Source organism: Crinia signifera, chromosome 1, assembly GCF_055691185.1.
Source record: "Crinia signifera chromosome 1, ASM5569118v1, whole genome shotgun sequence".
In the NCBI taxonomy this organism is placed as follows: domain Eukaryota; kingdom Metazoa; phylum Chordata; class Amphibia; order Anura; family Myobatrachidae; genus Crinia; species Crinia signifera.
Window position 1 is genome coordinate 348,114,135 of NC_139217.1, and position 16,854 is coordinate 348,130,988.

Genomic DNA, 16,854 nt, shown 5'->3' on the forward strand with positions numbered 1-16,854 from the left:
ATTTCGTGACCTACCATCCAAGGGCTTGGTGGGAGAATAAAATAGTGTGCCAAGCATACTCCATACTCCTTGAACAGCAGCACCTTAATTTTTGTCCATGCCCACAGCTCCATGGACAGCATCACTTTCAATTTACAATTCGATGAAGGCTTCCTATAGCCTTTGCATGGGGAACCCTATTTTACTAGAATTGTAGTGATACTTGCACCGCCACACTATTTATTCTGTTAATGCTATCTCTGCATGACAGTTTAAATTTGTTCTTGTTTTTCTTTTGCCTCTTTGTTTTAGATATCCTGTACAGTATTTTTAGGGGGGTATTCAATCTTCCCCAACAGCATTGAACAGGGGATCTCGGCAGAACGAGCCCGACTTCACAAGCAGTCGGGCTCGTTCTGCCGAGAACGGTCGGGAAGTGACGAGCTCCCGGCTGCAGTTCGCTTTTCCCGGCCGCAGCTCACAGCCATGCCCACTTCTCTTCCCACTGCAGGTGGGACATTGAATCCCGCCAGCAAATTCTTGGTCGAGCAGACCGAGAACAGGACAGGGTCAAGGCTGTCGGCCCAGCTCGACAGCCGTGACCCAAGATTGAATACCCCCCTTAGGCTTAAAGACTTTTTCTCATCTTAAATATTTTTTTATTTAAAATATATATATATATATATATATATATATATATATACAGGTCGAGTATCCCGTATCCGAATATCCGTTATCCGAATTATTCCGAAATACGGACATTCCAGAAAGTGAAAAAAAAATTTTTTTTTTGCTAAAAACTCACTGGGGACATTTGTAACAGCACTACTGGGGACATGATATGTAACTGGCACTATATATGTACAAGAAAATGATTGCTTGGCATTCAAATTCAGTGCTGAGATAGTACACAAATTTTGTTTCACGTTTTGAAACCTTGTTTTTTGAACAAATAAAATATATTTGTGTGTATTTTATGTGGTAATAAAATATATTTGTGTGTATATTATGTGTTTATACAGCATAAATGCAAGATACTTCAAAATACATCATTGAAATATTAAAATATTCCGAAATACGGAATAATCCGTTATCCAAAATTCTCCTGGTCCCGAGCATTTTGGATACGGGATACTCAACCTGTATATATATATATATATATATATATATATATATATATATATATATATATATATATATATATATATATATATATATATATTTTTTTTTAAAGGCAGCAGTTAAGAAGGTAGTAAATGTATTAAATAAGTGGCTACAATGTGGGATGAACCCTTGCATAAATATAGCAATAATCAGGGAACATTGTTGGATTTTCTTTTCTTTTTTTATATATTTAATCTTTTCTAGCACTCAAGGATGGACAGACACTATAAAGTGGTTGAAGTTTTCACCAGCTACAGTATGTTGACAATAATCTGGCACTAGTAACACTCTCCTGAAATTCCCGTGTACAAAACAATCAGGAATCACATAACTCTTTCCCATGGGGGAAGGACAAATACTATTAGTCTGTGATATTTATGACATTGCTTTATATTTTATTACAGAAAATACTGTTGTCTTTGTTTTGCAGGTGTTGGAATGTGTGTACAACCATTATACCTTGGGGAAATAGCTCCCAGGAGCGTCAGAGGCCTCACAACAGTGAGCATTAACGTATTTCTGACTGTTGGTATTTTGGCTGGACAGATTGTTGGTTTAAGGTAAGGACTGTCATCCACAGTTGCAGACATGTACATACAGTATTCACATCGCTAATAAGACTAAAAGAATTAGCTTTGCTCCTTATACTATATGGGTAGACTATGTTCCAGGAAAAATAATACAAACAATATGTACAGTAGATCAAACGTTATACCATAATTATTAATTTATAGCAACAACTTTGCATAATAATAGTATTTGAATCAACAATTAAATTGATTAGAGCATACATTGTAAAATGGATTTTTTTTTGGGGGGGGGGGGGGGAATTTAAGACTGTCAACGTTATTTTTGTTCTACACACTTGTATTTTACTATTTTAGCTTCATTGCCGGTAACTATTTTGCTTTCCTTTTTTCAAAAGGGAGGTACTGGGTGGTGAGCATTCCTGGTCATTGTTGCTATCTACATGTGCCATACCAGCTTTCTTACAGCTACTTACATTGCCATGTTTTCCTGAAAGCCCCAGATATCTTCTTATGGAGAAAAAAGATGCTAATCAATGTCAGAAAGGTATGACCCATGCAATATCATTATATATATATATATATATATATATATATATATATATATATATATATATAGACTGTTTATTTAATTTTATTATCATTACATGTTGTCGATACATTTAGTATACTGTATATTGAAACACAGAATTTGACGGCAGATTAGAACTATTTGGCCCATCTAGTCTTCCCCTTTTTTAACCATATTGTTTCCTCAGTACTTCCTCATCTTTGCGGCCGCCAGTTACGTTAGCTGTTATTCTGAAAGCAATTGCTAAGGTCTGGCCACCTGTCTCCGACAACTAAAGGTACTTTCACACCAACCTCCTTTGTCCATGTCACCCTCCTGCGTCCACGCCACCATCTATTACCTTTATTAAAGTTGTGGTGTGCATAGCAAGCCACCGAGCCCGATACATGGCGAGCGAACTATGATGCTTAGCAGCACCATTGTCCCCTCGCGGGTTCGGGCTCGGTGACTCACTCCGCTTTGCTCGACACAACTTTACTAAAGGTGATACATGGTGGCGTGGACACAAGAGGGTGGCGTGGTGGCTCCATAGTGTAAGCGGTGCTGCAACCTTACAGTACGTAAGTTCTGTAGCACAAGTGGTGGCCGCAGAGATGAGGAAGTACTGTTTCCTCAAATGCTATTTGATCCGTATTTTTTTGTAAAGATATCCTTATGTCAGATTCAGTATGAAATCCCGGCGGTCGGGATCCCGGCGTTCAAAATCCCGACGCCGGAATCCCGACCGCCGAAATCCCGACAAGGGGGGGACGTGGATCGCCCCCCTTGCGGGCTCACTGCGCTCGCCGCGCAGCGGGCCCAGTGCCTCGTTACGCTCGGCACGCTAATTTATTCTCCCTCCAGGGGTGTCGTGGACACCCACGGAGGGAGAAAGTGTCGGGATTTTGAATGCCGGGATCCCGACCGCCAGGATTTAAACTGCATCCCCTTATGTCTATCCCATGCATGTTTAAACTGCTCTACTTTCTTAGCATCTAACACCTCTGATGGGAGGCTATTCCACTTGTCCACTACCCCTTCTGTGATGTAATTTTTTCCTCAGATTTCCCCTGAACCTCCCTCTCTCCAGACTGAGTGCATGTCCTTGTGTTCTAATACATCTCCTAATTTGAAGAATATTTCCCTTCTGGACCTTGTTAAAACCCCTTGATATAATTGAAAGTTTCCATCATGTCACTGCTTTCCCTTCTCTGCTCCAACCTATACATATTGAGATTTTGTAGAAGGGTTGCCTATCCTCCCATAATGTCTGGGAGGCTCCCGAAAATAAGGTCCTCCTCCCAGCCCCCAGAAAGGTGGGCAATCCTCCTGCAAACTGCTGGACCCTCCCCCCATACACCCCTGCATCTCCCCAGCATTGGCATTTAAATACCTTCCTTTTTGGGATGGGGTCGGGCTAAAATTACGTTATTTTAGTGCCCCCCCCCCTTCCCTCAGAGACCTGCAAATTAAGGTATTTGCGGTACTGGGGGGTGGGGTATGATGACTTCAAGATCAGGCCCCGCCCCACCAAAGTGCTGCTAATAGTCTTCTTGCCTGGGTAGGAGACTCCAAAAGTAGTTAAGCCTGTTTTGTAGCATTTCCGGTTATGTTTTGTGATTGAGGACTACAATATTCCTGAAAGGCAACGCAAATGATTATGTTTCTGGAAACAGCCTTGAAAGAAATGTATGGAACATATAACTACCAGATGGAGCTGGATGATATTCAGAGAGAGTCACATGCATCAAATGGGGAGAAACAAAAAACGATGATGGAATTATTCTTCGATCGGTCGGTCAAATGGCAGCTCATTTCTGTCATTGTCACCAATGCTGGACAGCAGCTCTGTGGGATAAACGCGGTAAGTAAACATCTGGGATTTATGTAGACATTTAAACCTTTGCAGTCCAATTTTTTTTGCAGTTCAAACAGTCTGGTGTATATGTTTAAATTAATTGTTTTTTTTTAAATAGTCTACATTGAATGTTGAACGATGTTAATGTTCTTATTTTAATGTGGGTCAACACTGGATCTGCTATTAGCGCTTGGGCTGTTGAGCCTGACTAGACATTGGACCTGAAAGGGTTAAAGACAACACATACAGTATATGCAAAGTTGCACAACATTTCTAATAGTAATGATCACGAGGCGCTGTTTACTCTCTAAGTTGTCTTAATAAATGTTGCTGATGTCAAATAAATCTGATTTCCAGTGCCACAATGTGATTGTGTTGTTGTATTGAATGTACAAATATTAACAGACAGGTCCCGATTGTGTAACTTAATCATACACTGAAGCTTTATTCCTTCATTAATCTCTAAGGGTGTGGTATATGGTCCCGACAGTTGGGATCCCGACAGTCATTAGCCCGATGTCGGGATCCCGACTGGCTGGACTCAGACAGCGGGGCAAGCGCAACAAAGCCCCTTGTGGGCTCGCTACGCTCGCCACGCTGGCTATGCTCGCCACCTATTCTATTCTCCCTCTATGGGGGTCGTGGACCCCCACGAGGGAGAATAGCCGGTGGCCGTCGGGACCACGAGTGTCGAGGTTTTGACTGTCGGGATCCCGACGTCGGGGTAATGACTGTCGGGATCCCGACTGTCGGGAAACTGTCCGGCACCCATCTCTAAGGCCTGTTCACAGTGTCCCTTTCTAAGGGTAGTAGTGCCCTCTCCTGGGGCAAATGGGAATCTTCAAGCAGATAGCAGCCAGGAAACCAACACACTGGACCGGGGAATGTTCATTAGGTCAACCCTATAAAGGTCATCATGTATCGATGGGGCTTAGATCGACACTTGAAATGGGTCAACATGGCTAAGGTGGGCAGGGTTGGAAGGTTGACTCAAGCATTAGGTCAACAATGGCAAGGGAGCGACAGTCAAAGGGTTCACATGACTTTAAAAAAAAGAAGTTTACCTGACAGGTGCCAACAGGCAGTATTTCGTGCCCTACCATCCACTACAGTATGGTGGGAGAATAAAACAGTGGCCCTTATTCTGATTGACGCGGACTTTACCGCGTACTTACGGATCGCGTCTTTATGGCGTCTGCGCATGCGTGGAGAACGCTACGCGCATGTGCCACGCCTTGACTCGGTACCAGTTCGGCCAAATCCCGTCCAAAACTGTTCACCGCTATCAGTCGGGAAATAGGGGCGTATTATGGGCGTCATGCGGAATGACACATGGGCGTAGTTTCAAAGTGGGCAAAACGGGGCGGAAACATGGGCGGACACGGGGGAGTACACTTATGTTGGGGGGCGTACATTCGGAAACCACTCCGAATGCACGCGATCAAAAAGGGCAGAAATGTGCGGTGTCCACAAGTGTACTATTGCTTTGCGGACACCACTCGTTCATGCGCTAGGCGAACGTACGCCTAATGACTACAAGCATTAACACCTGAACCCAATAGAATCGACTCCTTTACTCATTACTCACTAATAGGACGCTTGTCAGTGCTTTAATTGAAACCATTGCACTTCAATTGCTGTAAGGGTTAATGTGTGCAATGCATGTGTTAGGCATGCTTGTAAGGATATATTGGCATCTAATTGATTCCAATTCCAAATAAGCAGTTTTTTATGAGGATAGGTAATTGAATAAGTGGGTCATGTGATGTATTGCAGAAGATACTTCATAGTGGGTTGTTTGGCGTAAATACTCCGCTTACGTGCGGTAGCACCGCTTGGCTCCCGTTCGGATGCGGTATTCCCGAGCATACTCTGTAATACTCTGTAATACCGTGCCGAATCGGAGTGTTTCTCCCGCACACGCATGCTTTGTATGTCGTCCGTAAACACGCCCTGTTCTTAAAGAGTGAGTCCGTCCGAATGCGGAGGACACGTGGGCGTTTCGACGGACGATGGCCGCATGCGGCAAAACGCCGTGGCGTGCGGTCCGCTCCGTAAGAATGCGGGAATTTCCGCACAGATTAGAATAAGGGCCAGTGTGCCGAGCACAGCAAGGCACTGTGTCAAAAGTATGGCAAGTGCAGTGAGCCATGCAAGGGGACGCTGTAGACTTTAACAGTGTTCATGTCGACTATGTCGACATTCGGGACAAAAAACTTGAAAAATTTGTGTTGACCTTTTGACTGTCAACCTTGTCATTGTTGACCCAATGCTTGTTTCAACCTTAGCCATGTCGACCTAAGCCCTGTTAACCTTGAGTGTTCAGCCCAATGCATGTCGACCTAAATTGGGTCGACCCCCCCCCCCCCCAATGACCAATACCCACTGGTCCAGGGTCTTCGTGCATTCTAGCCATAGCTAGTTCATTGTGCAGTACAGAAAAAAAAAACATTAGGATAAATAATAGCCTGTCTGCACACAACCTGCACACTGATGGCTACATGAGAGCTGGATTTAATATACTGCCTTGGACATCATTTACAGTTGGACATAGTCAGTAGTACGTAGGGAGCAGTACTACAACCCATCATCTGCACCGTGCTTTCACAATCGTTTTCAAAAGTAGGCAAGAACAGATGTGTCGTCATACACCAATTGCCCGAGACCATGACCTGTACTATGGGTCCACGTTGTAGGACCAATAGCACACACACACACTACATGCTTTTTGCCCTTCTGCTCAGCTCCATGGGTGGTTTCTGTCCTCCCTGAGCTTGTCTGCATTACAGTTTGACAGCTGTACCTCACCAGTCAAATATCCCCGCCTGTCACTGTCCCCGAAGCTGGTCGCAAACATGGGTAAATGACATGCTTTCTGCCACCGACCCTGAATCCGACCTTCTCTTCCCATTTGAGTAAAATATAAAAGTTCTGTATGCATTTCAGAGTTCTGATACAACTGTATTTCAGTTTTGTGTAACATTTTGTTTTACAGATATATTTTTATACTGAGTATGTGTTTAAAAAATCTGGGATTCCTACCGAAAAGATTCCTTACATCACATTGGGAACGGGCATCTGTGAACTTATTACTGCTTTGACATGTGTAAGTTGAATAATGTATTGGCAGATCATGTGTTAATGGGTATGAGTTATCATAGAATTGTAAAGATTTTAAAAGCAAAACTGTAAAACCACGTCAGCCTCTGTAAACAGCTTACACTGTGGATAGCAGCTTCATCAGTCAGCTTTCTGTCTGCATGCACATTACATTGTGAATAACATGCTGGCCTACAGCACCTCTCAAAGGCAAATGCAGGGGGGTCCTCTTGGATAGTGCCTTAAATTATGACAACAATAGCACTGGTATCTAATATGATCAATAGAGCTGCCACCACACCATGCAGTGTTAAGGCCCCCATACATTAGTCCGACTTGTCCTAGGGACAAGTCGGACTTGATTTTCCCTGCAGCTCCCCGGGAGGGGAACACATGATTAGGCACTTGATGTGCCAAGTTATGCATATGATAAATCGCATGAGATTTATCATATGCAACTCCCGGGGATATGCAGGGGGAGCGCCGGGTAGGGGGCACTGGGGAGCTGCAGGGAAGTGCCGGGCAGAGTGAGCTGACAAATAGTCAGCAGGCGGGGGACGCCGGTGAGCCGGGCATGGGCAGAGGCTGGGAGCCCATTCATTTGTATTGGGATTTTTCTTCCTTGAAGCTGCGGCTGCCTGCCTGGTCCTCCTGCCGAGCACGTGACCTGTTCCCCCTTGCCGGCTCACAGGCGCCCCCCCCCCCCGTCTGCTGCCTATGTGTCTGCTCCCAGCCTCTCCCCATGCCCGGACTGCACATAAGATTTAGGAAATCTTATGTGCAGCCGGTGCGACTGCCCGACTCTGATCCGATGCGCACGGGACTGCGCATCGGGTCGGACAGGGTGTCAAAACATGCGATTTGGGACTATTTCACGGCCCGATTCATCCGAATCGGGTGAAATCAGCCCAAATCGCATAATGTATGGGGGCCTTTAGGGACAGAGCAGAGCTACTGCACATGCCTCTACCACATTTACTGTATGTGTGGATCTGAGCACTCAAACATCCCAATGGACCAAAGAGTAGCTGCCAGGAGCCTTACCATGAAGTGGGAGATTGTGAGCTTAGTGCAGTACTGGTTCTATTATGTTTGTATATTTATTTATTATTATGGGGGAAATTTTACTAAGATGTGTATTCTACTTCACCTGTGATGTTGCTATGGGCAACCAATCAGAATCTACTTCTTATTTATTTAGCACCCTCTAGAAGATTATAGACAGGATCTGATTGGTTGCCCATAGCAATGTCGCATGTGAAGTAGAATACACCCTCCTTCCCACGCGCGACCCCCCGCATGCCTGCAAATGGATGGTTGCCGACCATCGAATGATTTCTTCAGCGCTCGCAGTTCAAAGACTCCTATATGCAAAACAGGGCCTGTTGTGCAAAAACAGGGTGATGTCAGCTACCCGCACCCATGTCACAGCCTCATTAGCCCGAGAATGCCCAGCGTTCTTATGGGAACACCCATGATACCCCGCACCCCCTGCCCGCTGTGCAGAGTGCGTGCACCCAGCGAATGTTCGCTGTGGGAGCACGCACCATGCGTCTGCACATGTGCAGAAATGAGATGCAAATCTTGCCCTTTACCACATAACACATCTTAAGTATCACACATAAACACAATCTATTTCATTTTATATTTAAAAAAAAAAGGTTGGGTGCCTTGATTCAATAAAGATTAGGAACCCCTGGCCTATACTATCCAGCAAGGCTGCGAGTCAACCAGGTGCAGGGGAGAAACCATTCTATAGTCGGCGACCATGGAATGATTTCTTCAGATGCCCCCCACCCAGTCTGCACCCCACCAGGCCCATCGCTCCCTGCCTGGACTTCTTTGTGCGAATGCTGTTTGTGCCTGCACATGGGTATAAAAAACCTATGCGCAGTTGCAAACAATCAGTCCCTCATGCGATCGCGCGGGGGACCGATTGAATCTGAATAACCCCCTTACTCCAATGTGCTGCAGAGTGGGAGATATGGATTACATTTGGAAACCCCCCTCTTAATATCCTGCATTTGCCACTGACCACATAACTGGACCTAAGGAGGATGACATACTGGGGGTCATTCTGGTTGACTTGCAAAGCCCATCAGGACTGTCTTGTAATCTGATGGGACTGCCTATTATCCCTACAGATTGTAAGCTTGCGAGCAGGGCCCTCCTAACTCCATGTCGGTTTGTATCTACCCAGTTTGTTTAATCATTGTTGTTTCCAATTGTAAAGCGCAACGGAAAATGCTGGGCTATATAAGAAACTGTAAATAAATAAACAATAAATAAAACAAGCTGTGAATTTCACAGCTTTACGAGCCAACTAAAAACCACTCGCACCAGGCGAATATCCTCGTATGCATGCAAATTGATGTTTTGCATAATCATCCATTGCAGCCTTGCGCTGGGGCCGAAATCATGGTCACCGACCATCGAATGATTTCTCAAGGGTTCGCAAATCTCTCTCACAAGCCAATCTCTGGTGACTCAGATTTCCAGCACACTGCTACGTGAACAGGCCGGGCAGCCAACATCCAGTGATGGCAGCTGCCTGATCCCCGCATCACAGCGCCATTACCATGGAAACGGACAGCATTTGCATAGAAACGCCCATGAAACACTGTGCAGTAACATCGCTCCCCCCATGCGAACACGCGTGGGAGCGTGCCGATCAGAATGACCTCGGCTGTATAAGCAAATTTGATACTGAATTTTTCATTTGGCCTAGGGGTAGCATAAAAAAAAAAAATACAATGCTGATACTCTAGGGTACAGTCATTTAAATGATGCAAGAACATTTGGGAACCACTTGCTGTAATGCATAATTATAAAAAAAAAATGGTTAGCATTGTGTCTCCTGTTTACCAATACATGTTTTTAGATATAGGTGCTAAAATTATGAATTATTTTTTGTAGCTGTTAGTTCTAGCTATCTATAAGCAATTTATAATGATTACATATTTATATAACTTATATTGTATCTTTCATTTTGTAGAGTCTGCTCATAGACCGAGCTGGAAGACGGGTTCTAATTATCGGAGGATACACAATGATGGCCTTTTGGTGCCTTGTTTTAACATTGACGATTACATTACAGGTATGGATTATAGAGAATAATAATAATACTAATAATTATTATTTTATTTAGAAAGCGCTTTTCACCAACAGGACTCTGTTGCTTTACAGACATGGAACATTGGGCCTAGCTCACACTGGATCGCAAAGCACAGTTTTTCTCTAATGGGCAAAGCCATGTGCACTGCAGGTGGGGCAAATGTAACACGTGCAGAGAGAGTTAGTTTCTGTGCAGAGTAAATACTGACTGCTATTTTTTTTTTTACACTGCAGTTTAGATTTCAGTTTGCACATACCTCACCAAAATCTGCAGCGCAACGTAGTTTTGTCCATTAGGGAATAAATGTGCTTTGTGATCCAGATTGGATTTAGGACCTTATTCTAGTCCACGCGAATGCTGCAAATTTCGCATGTGGATTAAACGCTGCCTGCACAGCCGCCCGCCTACCCCCCACTCACTGAGTCCCCCGCAGGGCTACAAATGGATGTTTCGCATAAACATCCATTTGCAGCCTTGGGTGTGGGGGCCTTGTGACATCAGCCGACCGTGGCACACTGCGTCATGGCCGCATATACATTTGAGCGCCCAGGGTTTGCATGGGGCCACCCATCAGAATGGAACCTACTAAAATGCAATGTGCAGGTGATGGTGCAGCCATATATTTAAATGTGCAGGCTCCTTCCTGCCAAACAGGTCCCGGTAAAAATGACCTGTCAAAATCAGGGTTGCCTACTTTCTGGCCACCCCTTCAGTGAGGCAGGAGGGGTGGGGCCGTTGATGGGGTGGGACAGGGGCGGGGTGGCTTTCAGATCATCCGGAGTGGGGGCATGGTCAGCACGATCGTGTCCTTGTGGCCACGTCTCCGGTATTTCAGGCATTGCACAGCAGGGGGCAGGGCTACAAAGACACAATTTGCATCATTTGCTCCCACAGACCCCAAGGAAGGGGGGGAAGGGAGATGTGCTGGAGACTGGCCACATTCCAGGAGTCATGCCACCCTTTCTGGGGGGGCTGGGAGGGGGATCCGATTTCCAGCCATTCCGGGAGGGTAAGCAACCTTGGTCAAAATGCAATGTGTGTAGATTCAGACTTGGGCCCTTATTTTGATCTGGGCGGTACGGCCCGCGTGCGGCCGTACCGCCGATGTTTACACTCTGCACATGCGCAGAGGTCACTCTGCGCATGTGCAGGGGAATTCTCCGAACAAAAAATTTAGACGCCGCAAAGGGGGCGTATAGGGGCGTGAGGGGCTTAATAGCCTCATTACCCTATGTATACGCCCAGCGTTTCATGGGCGTTCCCATGCAAACGCGGGGCGTATGCATGGTAATGAGGCTATGACGCCAGTGATGGGGGCGGAAAGCTGACATCGCCGGATGTCAGCTGCCCGCCCCAATACAAGCTTTCACACGGACGATTGTCCGTGTGCTCTAAGCTTGCGTGAGCGGGGGGAGCGTGCGGCCCTGCCTTCGATGGTCATCGACCATCGAATGCAGGGGGCAGCTCCCACCATGGTGGAGGCGTACGCCCCACCATTTTCATGCGGATCGGCAGCCGTCCGTGTACGGACGGCCGTGCCGATCCGTCTTGTAGGCGGGGATTCGTCTGGTGCGGTCGGAGCCGCATATGCGGCTCCGGCCGCACCAACCAGAATAAGGGCCTTAATGTGTTGTAGAGCTGCACCATTAGCTCCTTCTATGATTGCCTTTGCAATACTGCTGCATTATCAGAGCCAGTGCCCCTGTCCATATGTTACCTCATTCTCTGTTAGCATCCAGTATTTCCATGTCACAAGCAGCTTTGACTATAAATTCATCTCTGTACTGTGCTGTACCATATAATTTGTCTGTGTAGTCTGACATGTTTTATGACAGAAGCACAAAGAGCAGCATTAGCTGCAGCACAGTGTGCCTTTCTCAGCAGAGTAGTGTGACACAAGGACATGTGATACCAGTATAGCACAGAGGAGACTATATTCTGTGAGAACTAACTGTTCCAGTGCTACTGATACTGGCAGTAATCAGTCTGTTTGTAGTATGAGTGTTGTAGGGCCATATATTATATTCATTTATATATGTATTTTTTTCTGTTTTTCAGGATATTTTTCCATGGATGCCATATCTCAGTTTGGCTGGGATCTTGTCATTTATATTAAGCTTTGGTCTAGGACCAGGTAAGGTAATCTGGAAAGTAGAATATAAAACCAAAACTATTTAAAATATATGCTTAGATGGAAAGATGCAAACATTAAGGTTGGGTTTACTTTAAAGTGCAAGTCTACTTACCAAGCCAAAAACTGAAGTATCAAAATGTAGCTTATATATACCAATATTTACTACTGAAAGTATGGTACTTGTTTCCTAGCAGGGCGCCCAGTTTTCCTACGTATGCTACCGTAGTGAAATTGCATTAACCATTTTAGTGCCGTGCAATGCAATTTTTTTATGTAATTTATTCACTGCTCTGTTGGCCCGAGGAGATCCCATCGCATCTCCTGCAAAATCACATGCGATTTTATAGGGTGCGATGCCATGCCATTAGCTATACACTTGTATGACATACAATGAGGTTTTACTGATCCCCCCACTATCCACGCCACAGCGTGGCGAGCGGCGGAAGAACGCGTCCTCCCGACCTTTTGATACCCCCACTATCCACGTTGGCGTGTAGTTGATTTTATATAGCGTGGCAAGCCCAAAGCGTGGCGAGTGCAGCAAGCCCCGCGAGGGGACGCGGAATACATCTAAAGTAATCCGCGTCCGATCGCCCCGCTTCAGGCTCGTGGCTCACTGCTCTTGCCACACTATATAAAATCAACTCCACGCCGACGTGGATAGTGAGGGTATGAAATGGTCAGGAGGACGCGTTCCGCTGTGCTCGCCACGCTTCGGGGGTGGCGTGGATAGTGGGGGAGGGGGGGGGGGACTAAAACTTCATTGTATGTCATACAAGTGTATAGCTAATGGCATGGCATCGCACCCTATAAAATCGCATGCTATTTTGCGGGAGGTGCGATGCGATCCCCTCGGGCCAACAGAGCAGTGAATAAATTACATTAAAAAAATCATATCGCACGGCACTAAAATGGCCCATGCGATGCGATTTTAGTACGGAGAATAGCCCTGTACGCAAATAGCGTACTGGGCACCCTGCTAGGAAACAAGTACCGATAGTATACACTGAATGGCCAAGTTATTATGAGCACTTGACACTTATACGCAGATCGGCCATAACTTCACGTTGTTGCTGCTAAAGGGCGAGATAGCTATAAAAAGGGAATGCAGGACAAGTGAAGCATCAATTGCACTGTGTTGCTTGCCAAGAAATGGGCAAAAAAATTTGATTTAACTGAGTTTTAAGGCGAGATGATTGTAGGTGTTCGAACTGTCAGAACCATTATCAGCAAAATGGCTGCACTTGTTAAGTGTTTGAGAGCAGCAGTTTTTAATGTTTACAGAGAGTGGACTACCAAGCAGAAAACCAAGTCTCAACATCAGGCTTGTGGTCATCACTGGCAAGTCTCCTTTCAGATCGAACATTCAGTAGCCTGAGTTGTTCAGTCCAACAGAAGAGCAACCGTACGTCAAATTGCGGTGAATCTTAATCAAGGAGCAACTGCGAAGCTCTCTGAATGAACTTTTCGCCACACATTACACCGTATAGGCTATGGAAGCCGACGACCTGTTTGAAAGCCTCTACTGTCTGCCTTGAACAAGAGCAGATGTCTCCCATTCGCAAAGGAGCACAAGGATTGGAAAGTAGATGACTGGAAAAGGGTCATGTGGTCCGATGAATCACGTGTTCAATTACACCTTGCAGATGGCAGGGTGCGAATATGGAGAAAACAGCACGAAAGCCTGGACCCCAACTGCATTGCCACAACACTTCAAGCTAGTGGAGGCAATATTATGGTTTGGGGGATGTTTTCTTGGCATTGTATGGGTACTTTGATCCCTGTGGAACAACGTCTGAATGGCCAAGGGTATTTGAGTGTTATCGCAGATCAAGTAGATCCTGTTATGTTAATGGTGTACTCTGCTGGGGATGAATACTTCCAGCAGGACAACACTCCCTGTCATAAAGCTGGCATTGTCCACAGATGGTTCAAATAGCATGACGGAGACTTTACCTAGGTTAGTTGGCCTGCACAATCACCAGAATCTGTGGGATGAGATCGAACGGGCCATCAGGCAACTGGATCCAGTACCATCAAATCTTAAGGAATTGGAAAGTGCAGTTCATCGCATATGGTCTCAAATTCCTCATACCTCCTACCAACATCTCATAGAGTCCATGCCAAGAAGAATCCATGCAGTATTAAGGGCAAAAGGTGGTCCAACATTGTATTGAGGAATACAGTATTGTAGAATACAGTAATCGGACATCATTCTCCACCAACCTTCTCCACCAGGCACTGGATCAGGCATTGGATAGCCTTCATGAAACATATGTTGGTTTTTGACAGATAAATATAAGTAATACGCTTACGAGCATCTTTTTGTGTGCGGACTCATCTACATCTATCCTAGCTGCAAAAACCTAGCAAGGGGGACACGGCGTGTGCAGGGGGTCAGTTGAATACTGGCCCTGTGAGCTGTGATAGCAGTCATAGCTCGCAAAAACCAGGGCACATAACATAAGGGACGCTATTCCACAACTTGTCAGCACTGCCCCCACTAGTCACTCTAATCCTGGGTATACACTGGGTGTTATATCGTCAATGATATAGATGATATCGATATCTTGTATATATGATCCAGTCACCCATGACACTCTCTCTGTACATGTAACATCTGCCCCACCTGCAGTGCACATGGTTTTGTCTATTAGGGAGGGAATTTGCTTTTTTGTGTGAACCAGAATCAAGACCTGTGTGCGTATTAATGTAAATGAAGAAACCATACAGCATTATAACGTGCAGATATGGGATGGCTTTAATCCATTACCCAGAAACTTTTTCTATATTAAATTTGCTCGATAGAAATGCGTAGGTGAAAGCGAGCCACTCCGCATGCTGTCACAGACCACCGGAAGGAAATCATTGATGTAACACTGCAAATTGCAATCAATGGCAAAACATTAAACATTGGATCCAAATGATCAATGGTATTCAGGTTTCATTATTCAATTCCCATCCCTAAACTCTCTCCACTTCCAGTTGGGGCCTAACTAAACATGGTTTACCTGCGGATGCTCATCATGGCTCTCATATTCTGAGCTTTAAAAACTACAGTAGCATGTGTTCCAGAGGCAAGAGTGGCGTCACTTACAGTACATAGACTTTGGTGTGATTCCTGGCGATGCACAGTTATACATTAATAAGTATTACTATAATAATGTAAGGGACTGGCCAGTGATGAATGACGAGGACTTCCGAATTTGATGTAGATTTAAATGGTTTCTGTCTTCTACAGTGAGGTGTGCAATTTGAATGTTATTTATTATTGTATCTGCGCTACAGCTTGGATATTAGTATGGTTACTTAATATTTAAAAAGCCTTAGGTGCTTTAACCAGTAATACCCCTTTTACAACAAAGCAATAACCCAGGTTGTTGCCAAGTCAACCCGGGTCACTGCTTGGTATTAATGGGGTAAAAAAAAAAAAAAGGGTCCTGTTTCCGGATTGAACACAGATGAGACCCAAATTCAGGGGCAGTGTAAACGGGTAACCTTGGTCATCCAACCTGGGACCAGTTTACCCTAATGGGGGAGCCCATACGTCCTGACTGCAGTGTCCTGCAGTCAGTCCGGAGGTTGTGCAGGGGGTGTGTACAGCCTCTGCTGCTGTACTATGCAGACAGCAGTGGAGCCGGGGAGGAGGTGAATGGATGCCTGTGTGCTGTATCCATTCACTTCACAGACAGAGGCTGGGGGCAGCCCTGCAGCTCTTCCGAATGTTAGGCTTGCCCCCAGTGTGTTGGTTGGCGTCTCAGGGGTCCTGGCTGGTGGATAATGTCATCTTCAAGTGCTGGCTCAGGACCCAGCATTATGCCATGTGGGAACGCAATGTAAAAGGGTTCAGCCGCCGGGTCCCACTCGAAACCAAAGACCAGGGTGCGACACAGCGTCTTTGTGTAAAAGTGGTATAAGTAATTATGAATTATACAAAAACAAAAATGTGTTCTATCTGTTACATACAATTGTAAAAAATGTTTTAAATTTTTGTAATTTTTGCACCCTTCCATGGTTTCTGTGTAGTTTTCTTAATTAAAGTATGCGGTTTTTAACTTTATAGGCGGTGTAACAAATGCCCTAGCTGCAGAACTCTTTACACAGTCTTCACGCACTGGAGCATACATGATTGGAGGAGCTGTAAATTGGATAAGCTTTTTCGCAATTGGAATAACCTTCCCATTCATAGTAGTAAGTACTATTTAGGAGTATAATCTACTGTTTCACAATATCGCGGGAAGAGTGCAGTCTTAAAGTTCAAACAATGGGCCTTATTCAGATTGATTTGCTCGGATACACATTCACTCGGAGTGCGTTTTTATGCGGAGTGTGCATGCATACCATACGCAATGCGCATGTGCAACGGCGGCACACCGCCCTCGGACGGAATTCAGTGAATAAAAATTCTCCACTGAGCACGGCCGGTCA

At 45.3% G+C, this 16,854-nt stretch overlaps 1 protein-coding gene and 1 long non-coding RNA gene across 3 annotated transcripts in view; one reads left to right on the forward strand and one right to left on the reverse strand.

Annotated features, from left to right (window-relative positions):
- The window catches only part of LOC146007997 (solute carrier family 2, facilitated glucose transporter member 11-like), an 87,487-nt gene that overhangs the window by 66,900 nt on the left and 3,733 nt on the right, over positions 1-16,854 (forward strand). For both annotated transcript variants that reach the window (XM_083146835.1, XM_083146844.1), the window contains 7 exons: positions 1,574-1,703; positions 2,069-2,217; positions 3,897-4,084; positions 7,074-7,184; positions 10,173-10,274; positions 12,351-12,426; positions 16,490-16,617. In XM_083146835.1, the coding sequence (XP_083002961.1) occupies positions 1,574-1,703; positions 2,069-2,217; positions 3,897-4,084; positions 7,074-7,184; positions 10,173-10,274; positions 12,351-12,426; positions 16,490-16,617 (884 nt within the window). The remainder of the gene's footprint in view (positions 1-1,573; positions 1,704-2,068; positions 2,218-3,896; positions 4,085-7,073; positions 7,185-10,172; positions 10,275-12,350; positions 12,427-16,489; positions 16,618-16,854) is intronic.
- The window catches only part of LOC146008005 (uncharacterized), a 30,035-nt gene that overhangs the window by 7,308 nt on the left and 5,873 nt on the right, over positions 1-16,854 (reverse strand). Inside the window, exon 2 of the long non-coding RNA XR_014444443.1 lies at positions 3,929-4,068. This is a non-coding gene — a long non-coding RNA (uncharacterized LOC146008005). The remainder of the gene's footprint in view (positions 1-3,928; positions 4,069-16,854) is intronic.